Consider the following 11,435-nt stretch of genomic DNA (forward strand, 5'->3'; position numbering starts at 1 on the left):
TATTTCATTTTTATATATTTCCATCATTATCATCATCATCATCATCATCATCATCATCATCATCATCATCATCATCATCATCATCATCATCATCATCATCATCATCATCATCAAAATAATTTTAAACGAAAAGGACCGCAGAAAAAAAAAAGATTATTATTATAATATGTTATACGAATAATAATCGTATTTAACCTCTGCTGATATATATATATATATATATGTATGTATATATACGCGCGTAGCTGCATTTCTCTCTTAGCTGCGTATTTGTCCCTCATTACGGGATATTTTTTCCGGTGGTTCCATCGTGATGCTGCCGCTCTTCGACGACGTGCCTTTCAACGAACGCTTGCGACTCTTCATAAAGTCTGAAACACACAATGAAAGCCATAATTAACAACGTGCGAATCGTTTTTTTTTTTTTTTTTTTAGCATATATATATATATGAACTATCGAAACCGGTTATTCGCCTTTCGTTAATTCTAGTTTGTGTATTTTTTATTTATTTACGTGTTTTAACGTTACGTTGCACTAAATACGTTATTATAGACAAGAATATGTAATAATATTTATTTACTGATTATATCTGATATAATATTTTATACATATATATATATATATATATATGCAATTTCTTCAAATTTGTTTTTTTTTCACTGTCTTCCCATTTTAATTACACGGCCGGATTGCGATCCCTCCTTTATACCTATATATGTATGTATATATTATATATTATATCAGATAGCTAATTATCATTTGAACTTCTCTCCCGATTCAAGGACATGGATAAGGGAGAGATCGCAATCCGGCCGTGTAATTAAAACAGGAAGGCAGTGAAAAAAAAAACGAGAGTGAAGAAATTGCAAATTGCAAACGTATTTGTTTCTTATCACACGGTATAAAAAATATGTCACGTGTCTAATTACAATATACTTGCATTATATATATATATATATATATATATATATATATATATATTTAGTTTAAAAAATGAGCCTGCAGTCAAGATCAACGCTCGGCGTAACATGTCAAAAGAGAGGGCATCTCGCAATATATTACGTATATCGTATCGTATGACTCACAATCTGCATGACAGGATAAACCTGAGCTTTCCTCTTTTTTTCTCCCCTGCATAATCTTTTCTCTTAATTACTAAATTACAATTTATATATATATATATATATGAATACACGCACAAACACACATATATGTATATAATACTAATCATGCGTGTATGTGATGTTTTATTTTTAAGCGTCTTTGTTTATGTATTGTAATCTTATCGGTCTTATGTATTATCAATTTATCACATATATACGCATAATTATGCGTCGAAGTGCACACGGGTCGACTTTTTTTTTTTAATCATTTTGCTTTGTCAGGTTGTTTTTTTAATTCATCTTTTTGTATTTTATACTTATTCAACCACCTTATCGTAATCACAATTATCGTATATATTCAACGGCTAAACGCGGCTCCCACGAACATTATAATACATGTGTGTGCGCGCATATTTGTATATGTATACACACACAAGCATATATATATATATATATATACGTATGATGTTTATATCGCGTATTTTTTTTTCATTGTGTAATTGCAAGCCGCGAGTTTATACCTCGCGTTCAAACATTGAAAACACATGTTTGGCACACTCAATTTAATTCGGGTAGCAAAATATAAATTTGAGATAAGAAGAGAGAAAAGGAAATAAATCAAATCGAATATACGTGAATAAAAAAAAAAAGAAGAGTACATATACATTACACATATATAAGAGAGAAAGAATCAAACGCACAAGCGGACAAGAGATAAAAGATTTCAAACTGCAGAGCTAATTAGTCTAATCTACCGATGCATTTTATGTGTGTATATCATTATTATCATACATGTATAATAATATACTATATAGTATTTTTTATTCGAACGGTATATAATAAGTATAATGATATACGTATAATCATGACGCTTTTTATGCAAATCGAGTAACTAACTTGCAAGAATAACTTTTATATAATGCGAACACAAAATATCCGCTTCTATATCGGAAGAGTGTGAGGATGCAAATGCGTATGCACGGAGTACAGAAAAGACCACTTTCAAGTCCTAGGAGTCAAAAGTGGTATTTTCTGCGCTGCGCGCATGCGCTGTCGCGGACAAATCTAACATCACGCGACCCGAATCTCAATTTTGAGATTCATGAAAAAACGCGTGACATACTCTTGTTATATGTACATATATATATAAAGAATCCTACGACTCATATATTTCAAACTTACGCTCATCGTCAGCCCGAAAAGACCGAGTTCGCTTCCTCCTTACACAATATACTATTCCACACTGTAGGTTTTAACATTTCGTCTAATTTCTCTCAACTTTATACTTATAGAATTAGATGTTTCCTTTCTTTTTCGACCCTGCTTATTATTGTTATTATTACAACTATCAAATTCGTGGGGGAAATTTATTTGTTCATCACGCGAAGAGGGTGAGCCTCACCCACCGCCATTCCTCTTCTCTTTCAATGCATCGTATTCGTCATTCAACGGTCGCGTGTCAGTCACACGGTTATAGTAGACGTTCGATTCTCTGTTGCGTGCCCCCCTCATTCAGACACACGTGCAGTCGTAATACGCAAAGAATCGAGCTCTTCTATTTGTGTGTGTGCGGGTGTGTGTTATACCGTCGAATCACAGATGCGTGGTGTATATAAGGGAGGGTGAATCACGTGCAGAGAAATTTACCCCCTCGACATATGTGCAGCTTACATATACGTATGTATGTGTGTTTGTACGGTGATTCAACAAAATGGACTATTTTCTTTATTCTCAATGTCACACGTTCAATAGTTACGGTAATGTGAAATAAGGTGTCTGTTAAAGTACGAGCCATTAATATTTAGAGGTTCCTCTTCCCAGTTTTCAATTTTTCCTGGATTCATTGAACATGGGAAAAATTTACGAAACTGAAACTAACGGCCAGACGCTTAGAAATTTTTTGAAATAGTAAAATGCAGTCCAGTTTTAACTTCGAAATTCTATAAAAATATTTGGGGTTTAAGGTACTTCACAAAAATTTGATTTGCCGACTCCGATACCTTATTCGAATGAACATTACACCCTTTGACTGCGAATTCTGGCTGCTAGCTTCAGCCTCATGAAAATTTTTTTTTGTTACTTTTGAATTCTATACCTCGCTAACGGGTGAAAATACAGAAATCCTCAAAACATATTTTTGTTGAGAATTGAATGCTCTATAGAAAAACTAACTAATACCTCAGTCGGTATATGGTGAAACTATACTCGTCCAAAAATTATTCAATGGCAAACTTGAATTCATACAAAATTTTACTTCATTCTTTTCTTTTCAGATTTTGTTAAAACATAATTTTCCATGAAAAATTTGTCATTATAATTAAATAATGTGATTGGATGAAGGAGGGAAGAAACGACTAGACTCTTATACAAGATTACATATAACTACCTGAACATATATAACTGCCTGAACTTTTCTGAAAATTGACTTCAAAGTATCGTTTACGAAAGCATTGATGGATGCGCGTCGTCTGTTTAGCTTTCGACCTTGTTTCAGTTCGGGTAAAATTACGATTTCACGCCGAACGGTTTATTCCGGTTCTGCTCCAACGCAAAAAAAGACGTCATCATTTTTGAAGATTATTCAACTATCCACTGCACTATTATATTGGAGACAAAAAAAAAAACAAAAAAACAATGCAAAAAACTGGAGAATATGTGTACCTTTTTTTTTAAATATTAATATACTGCTTAATTGAGAAAAGTTACATAGATGCTGTGAGACTTGAGCTATGAAAATCCAAGACTTTTGGAAGAATTTTTATTACGGTAAAAAACTAATGCTTCAGAGTGTATGGACCATGTTCCGGTGAAAAAATTGCACACATATATTTACATCTGTTGTCCGGATTTGAAACAGTCTAACATTGAAGATTGCTTAATATTCGACGCAATATTAATTCATACGATGTACAAAATATCACGTCTGATCTATAGACGGGAAAAGGATTGGAGGGCAGTAAAAGGGTGTGTGTACTTTTCTGTATATATAGCAGTGTGAACCGACGTGCACGTAGAATAAGAGAATGTTCAGGGTTAACCCCGCCGATCCCTAGTTCCATATTCGACACGCGATATACCGGCAAGCAAGTAACAGCTGACCGCTTTCTAGTCCTCCTCCTCGCCCCATGCACACCACCACCATCACCACCTCCACCTCCATTAAATGCCTCGGACACGCAGCAAAGAGAGAAAACCGTTACACGAGTGAAAAATTCGAATTTCGAACGGTCGCTTACTGGGAGAACGGCGAGCGAGCGAATCCGAGACGCGTTCTTCGTGCTTGTTATAAACTGACGCTATAGTTTACGGGCTGCACACAACGTAACGTGTAACGTGACGTATTCAACCGTGCGTCGTGTTTATTGTCTTTATAAACCGTCTGCATCCGCGGCATCGTCGCTCTCTTGTAGGTACATTTGTTTATTATTTATCTCGCACATGTGTGCAAATGGGGCGGGGTTGAAAATCCAAATTTTAGAAGTTTCGAAAGCACCATATTCCGATTTTTTTTAGCGGTTAAACTTCAAGCAAAGAAACCAAACTTTGACGAAACAACAAAGTTTCGGATGGTCCAAAACCCGAAGCTTAATCTTTCGAAAGGACAAAATACTGAAGGGGCGTAACTCGGACAAGTCAAAATTCCGAAAGTGCGGAAATGAGAAAATTTGAAAACTTGAAACATCGACATTTCGCATGATTGAATATTTGCAGTTCTGTGATTTCTACTTTGGAGGAATAATACCACTTTGATTTAGATTTTCGGTATTATACGATTGGAATCCTGGCCATTCTGATTTTCGGTTTTCTGATTTTTTACACCCACTCGTTCAGTAAACTATGCTGTGTGAGTATATTTTAATTTTCGAAATTTTACTCTATCGAAACTTTATTTTTAGGAATTTTCCTCCATCAGAACATTACGTTGCGAAACTTTGCTCTATCGTAATATGAATTTTCCTAATCTTGCATTTCGGAACTTTGAGCCGTCGACTTTCGGTATACCATTCGAAATTTTGTTGGTTCGTGAAAGTTTCCACCAAACCATTCGAAATTAGGCGCTTTCGAAACTTTTCAAATCGCAACTTCAACCCCGCCCCGTGCAAATGTGCACTTTTGCGAATCCAAGTTGCAGGTGATTTCTTTCCCCCGCGCTTGTTTTTTTGTCGTTAAATTCGTCGAGATACGATCAAGAAATTGTTTTATATCGGATAGGTATAATTCTCGTTTCGGAAATGACGCTTGTATTATACGTACAAAAGAACGTCATAATGTAACTATCATTATTATCATCATCATCACCATCATCGCATAACGGGTGGCGGGGGAATAAAGTAGATGCACGAAGATGAAATCCCGTCGGTATAAATTCGGTGTCAGAATGTTTCGCGTGATTGTACATGCAGTATTAAAATTAATGTGAATAGCAGGCGGTGTTTGTGTACAAGTAACGTAGCATGTAAACGTAAACAACGATTGAGAGAGAACACGGGAGTCTATTTTTCTTTTTTCATACACACGAACAACAAACGACGCTGCTTTTTATCGTTAAACCGGCTGTATGCATGCAAATCTTGTTTCGGTTATCTACAATGACTATTTCTGTATACCGATGCGTGTAATTCTGTGTAGTTATCGTGCACGGCACAACCACATCATCAACGTCATCGTCATACCCATACGAGTATAGTATACGACGAATATATCGTGCGCCAGAAGTTGTCCTCTCTCTTTCTTTCTCCCCGTTTCCTCGTGTAATATTCTGTATCGGTACAACGCTGTTTTACACACGCATAGAACGTGCGCACAACACGACTCGACATCATCCTAGAGGCCGCAGCAACCGAACAGCAGCAGCAGCAGCGGCAAACGCACGCGACAACGACGCGTCACAGGACAGAAATAGTTGCGACGTGTGGGATGTAATGGAGTATAGATATGATATACATAGGTATACATACATGGGTATGATCGTATAATGGGTGCAGCATTGTGTACATACGGTGGGATGCTTTACCGTTTCAAAATTGCGATCGTAAGGTGGGGGACGAGGGAGAGAAATGTTGATGAGAAAAGAAACTAAACTTATCAGAGACGGAGAAGAGATGGCCAGATGAAAATACTAGAATGTAAAAAATAATTATGTATCTAACATGTAGTGGGAAGAAACGGAGAAAAGCGCGCGGGGAAAGTGCATGTGAAAAAAAAAATCAGGACGTTCAACATCCGATGAGGAATTAATCAATCTCTTTACTTTATTAACGAAGGATATATTATACATATATGTATAATGTAAATATTAGAGGACATTTGACGAAACGATAAAATGATGAATGTTGGTTTTTTATCACATATTACAGACAAATAAATAGGAAAATGTATATCTACTGAAGTTTTGATAGAAAGCTTGCTAACCGAATCGGAGTGAAGTGTGCTTTTTTTCTTCATCAGAAATTTGATCGATGGTAATACAACTCGAAGTAGTCAAGCCTCCTCGATCGATCAAAACTTCAAACACACGTAAGAGAAAATTGGGAGTGTCTTGATTGGCTGTCGATTTGATTAGTTTGCATACCTATTATTATTGCGTATCAAAGAGGCAAAAACAATCCAGCAATAGTATAAATAACATTAACATAAACAACGTAGAAATGACGACGATGCGATACGAAACGGCGACAAGGACACTAAGCGACAGTGAGAGTTGGTCAGTACCTACTAAAACACGTATTATAATCATAACGTTACTGCATACGTGCTGCTGCACGTACAAACGTGTATAAGTATGTAAAATTGAGTTTATGCTAGGTATTATTCATATAAACACACGTATGTGTGCATTTGAGAGGCCGACGGACAAGGTTGTTCCAATTTTATTTGCCGATTGTTAAGATCCGACACTGCAGTAGCTGCTTGCTGTTGTTGTTCCTTCGGTGCTCGTAAATCCTCATGTATACACACATGTATTGAAATGTCGCAGATGATACAATAATTTATGCATAAATTGCGTTCTCGCATGTATATATGTATGTGTGTTCAAACCTCAGATGCATTTATAATACGTATTGGTCATTGCAACATGTTAATTCACGAGGCTGAAATTCACAACGTTGTAATGTATCGATGCATTTTTAGGAAAGCTCGTCATTGCGCAACTTTGCGACTGCATCTATCAATAAAATTCAGTCAACTTTCATTCGGTATTGAAGTGTGCTCATATTCTTTCAAACTGAACCTCTTTGAAGTTATTTCTACGCTGCGAAATGTGTAGTGATCTTTGTTCAAACGTTTAGTTTTCTTATCGTTTATTCTAACTTCAACCTTGCATGAATTTGACCTTCTCCTTCGTTTGTATTGGTAAAAACTACGTCCAAGGCGAAAAAATTTCTCTCTCTCTCATCGTGGCGACGACGATGATGTTCTTTGCACAAAGGTTTCTTGGAAAATGGTACTTGAATTATTTTAAACCGGAGAAAACGAGTATAAAACCACATTACTACACTTGTCTCCTTAAATATGTACATAAGGATTTTTCGGTTCAGTACGTTTTTCAGGTAGTACAACATATGTTGTGTATGACATACATGTTATTCACGTGCAGATTAGAGAGGATTGTCAAGAGTGACGAGGACTTTTTTTTTGTATGAATGAAGCGTGGCACGTGCACGTTATTTTTTATATTATTTTTTCAACCACGGGTATAAAAATTTACGACACATGACAGTAGAGGTACATGTAGGTTTTCTTTAGGTATATTATAAACAAAATCGTAGAGAATAAAATGAAAAAAGAAAGTAAAAGGGAAGAAGGAGAGACGGGTTGAAAAATTCTACAACCTGAATTTTACACGTTACTATTCGAATAATTACTTTGTATTAAAAATTTTGATAATCGGAGTATGGATAACAGATGGTGATAAATTTACGTTTTACTCTACTATCGGCATTCAGTCACATACTACTGATCGATGCGATAAAAACGATCGAGTCGTTGCTTGTTTCGAACACGAAGTAAACATGCAAACCTGATTTTCTCTACATCCATAAAGAATCTACTAAAACGTGATCATAATATATATACATATCTATGACCGCGAAAAAATTCATGCGAATATCTTTACACGCGTATAATTATATGCTTTTTTTCGACGAATTTTTTGGCTCTAGTGCTGTCTGAGGTATACTTTACTAGATTGATAGACCGTTGGATTCGTCGTCTCAGTGTAAAAATTTAAAATAATTTTTCTTCATGCCTTCTATTCATTAATTTATACATTGTTACTACGAAGAGGATCATCAAAGCACATCATCTTTCTCAACGAAGAAAATGCAATTTTGGCCACAATCAATTTCTGCGAGCAGTTAAAAAATAAGAGAAGTCTATTCTAAACATCCGAAGAACGAGAAGAGTATGGAAGGGGGGAGGGAGGGGGTACCGTCCTCGGTCACGATTCGTGCAGACCAATAAAAAAAGAGGGGCTCACCGGTGATCGTCGACTGTTTCCTCGCGGCGTGTGGCAGAACGGGAGTGGTCGGATCGTCGAGGGACTGTTTGAGCCTGACCTCGTCGAGTTCGCGTTCTTCGTCGCGACGACGACTGCCGTCGGGAGTGGTTTCACCGTCGGACCGATCGTCGATGTCAGGAACGCGGTGCTCCTGGGGCGGCGTCATCTCGGCGTTCCTCGCGATTACGGTGGTGGTCGTGATGGACGCAGGCTTCTCCTCGCTAACCGCGAGGGTGGCCGTCTTGGCCTTGCTCGCTTTGCGTGGTGTGCCGGGGGCGTGTTTCCGCAGGTAGGGCATCCCGCGGAGGGCGTAGGGCTCGGGGACGACCTCCGTTGGCGCGACGACCTCCCAGGCGTACCTTGCCGAGCATCGCGGCACCCCTGACTGGAAATCGAAGCCCCATCGCTCCGCGTCGAGACGCGACTGGGCCTGCAGCTCACGCTCCGCAAGGGCGCGGGCCGCCGCGTGATCGATGGGCCCGAAAAGGTCCCGTCGGACCGGGGCCAGCTCAGCCTTCGTCGGCACGACGCGGCCGCGACCCTGCTGCAAACCGCCCGCCGAACTCCGGCCCATTTCCGTCATTAGCATCGGGTTCAAAACTCGCGCGCTCATATCTCTCGCCCCTTGGGTACCCCTTATCGCCGCGGCGCGGCGCTCCGCGAGTCTCTTAGTCAGCACACGCGAGTCGCTCGTCTCAGTCCACCGCCTAGTCTCGGCCCGATTACCCAGCCGCGCTGGGCACCGACAGGCAAACACAAGACACACGAACTCGCGACTCACCAACACGGGCGCGAATCTCGCCCCGCGCGCGCAGCTACGACGACACACAACGATTATCACACGCCTCTTCTATTGCCGGACTCGGCCAGAAGGTGGGAAAGAGACGGACGAACTAACGTCGTTCAAAATGTCCGCCTCTTTTATCGCTGCTCAGACCTCTTCTTATTCACTCAAATATCCATTTCCCAAAGGTTCCAACCTCGATTTAGACGGTTTTCACGATGATTATTGTCGACAATATTGTACGGAAACGTTTAGAATACTTTGGATGGCGGTATCGGGACACTTTCTCTCACGTACTTGGGAATATCTGTTTCTCGTGTGGATTTTTACAGGCGAAGGATCGCGTTGCTGTGGATCACACACTGAGTCGAATCGGTATTCGGTGTTAATCACACGGTCAAAAGTCGAGACTCTGTGCTTGAAACACCAAATCCCACTACTTTGAACACAAATTCCACCACTTGAACACGAGCGTGAAATCACACGGAACTATTTATCACACGGACCCGCGTAAACACGTACGCACTTAACACCGATGCGCGACTACACTCGAGGTTTCCGAACTAGCTTCGTACACACGTATGCATGTACGCACGCACACAGCGTCAGCCGAGTCGGAATGGACGAGAAAGAAAAATGCGCGGGCTTCCTCGACTTCTTTCACTTCTCGCCCAATTTCTAGAAAGATTACTGAATAGTACTTGAACGGTTATCGCTGTGTTTATATTGCGCACTTCTCTTCTGTTACACTTTATCTCGGCACGGAAGAAAACTCCTATTCACGAAACGACGACGACCGCGATGATGATCAAACCTCTCTTCGATGCTTCTCTTTCTCGCGTGGTAGGAACCTCGAGGACTTGACGCGCCCGCGCAGTTAAGTGACCAGCTCACGGTTTAACTTCTCCCTCTGTGTGTACGTGCTCGTACCTACACAGACGGGTTTTTATGTGTGACTGGAAGCAGCGACGAGCAAGTCAACGCTGTCGACGACGAGAGAGAGCGCGGCTTGTAGAGAATATTGAAAATCTGGCAACGTTGCGGTCGGTGAGCGAGGCCTGAACTTCTGAGCGCGGAGCTCGCACACAAACTTAAAACTACCAATCAACCAACCAGGGACTTGAGGACTGTGGCGGAGAGACGGGTATCCGTGGAAGTGAAGTTGTTGAGAAATAAGGACGGCGAGATATGCCAGAAAGAGATTTTTTTCAGAGTTTTCTTATTCTTGTCTTTTTGAGGAAATTTTTTTTTTTTTAAGTTTGTGGCGTTTTTTATTCTTCTTATTCTCTCTTAGTTTACGACGTTATAATTACGTTGTAATTATCAATCGTTGAATTATCATCACTGTTATGAATATTCTCTCGACGAAAAACTACTACGTTGTCATCGGCACTTTGGGTTAAATAGTATTTTTTTTTTTTTTTAATTTCTTTCAATAATTTCCTCCACTTTTTTCAGAAACAAAATAATCTTTGCGGTAGTTAAGAAATTCTTTTGTCAAATCTACACGAGTACAAGGCACTGTATACAATCAATCATTGATGTTTTACAAATTACGCTGTTGAACATCTCCTCGTGGGTGCTGCATGTATTCACTTATGCCACATCATGTGGCGATACGTATAAGTCTGCATGTATATGCCTACACCAGACGTGTGCATATCACACTTCCCGCCAATAACAAAAATGACAGTTGCAGAAGAGGCAGGCAGAACTTCTTCTCTCCTACCACTCCGTATTGTTGCGTTCTATCTATAGATGTACAGGAATTTTCGCGCGTTACGAGAAAATCGCGTTATTTTTATTTTGTTTTTTATTCTCCGGAATCTGGGAGTTGAATCGAACCGAGGTCGATTTCCGAGTCGAGAATCGAGGAAACGAACGAACAACCGAACGCGGGACTCTCAACTCAAACTCTCCTTCTTTCTTCCTCTCTCTCTCTTTCTCTTTTTCCTTTTTTTTCAAACCACTTTGCGCGCGCGCCTCCGTCGCGATCTCGACCGGGCGGTTGTGGAACGCCGTTTGAACGCGTTGCGTTTTTGATTC

At 39.7% G+C, this 11,435-nt stretch overlaps 1 protein-coding gene across 1 annotated transcript; it reads right to left on the minus strand.

Moving 5' to 3' along the window:
* Nucleotides 1–209: 209 nt before the first annotated feature.
* LOC124408846 lies at nt 210–10,913 on the minus strand. The gene is made up of 2 exons (XM_046886092.1): nt 8,585–10,913; nt 210–371 (listed from the first exon to the last, which is right to left on the minus strand). The coding sequence occupies exons 1-2, from the start codon at nt 9,216–9,218 to the stop codon at nt 259–261; spliced, it is 747 nt and encodes a 248-aa protein (XP_046742048.1). The 5' UTR covers nt 9,219–10,913; the 3' UTR covers nt 210–258.
* Between the last annotated feature and the right edge of the window lie 522 nt (nt 10,914–11,435).

The sequence above is a fragment of the Diprion similis genome, chromosome 8 (genome assembly GCF_021155765.1).
Source record: "Diprion similis isolate iyDipSimi1 chromosome 8, iyDipSimi1.1, whole genome shotgun sequence".
Lineage (NCBI taxonomy): Eukaryota > Metazoa > Arthropoda > Insecta > Hymenoptera > Diprionidae > Diprion > Diprion similis.

Coding starts and splice junctions, on each gene's coding strand:
- LOC124408846 (XM_046886092.1), bottom strand. CDS start 9,218: ATGAGCGCGCGAGTTTTGAACCCGATGCTAATGACGGAAATGGGCCGG. Junction 372..8,584: donor GAAACAGTCGACGATCACCG/GTGAGCCCCTCT, acceptor TGTGTGTTTCAG/ACTTTATGAAGAGTCGCAAG.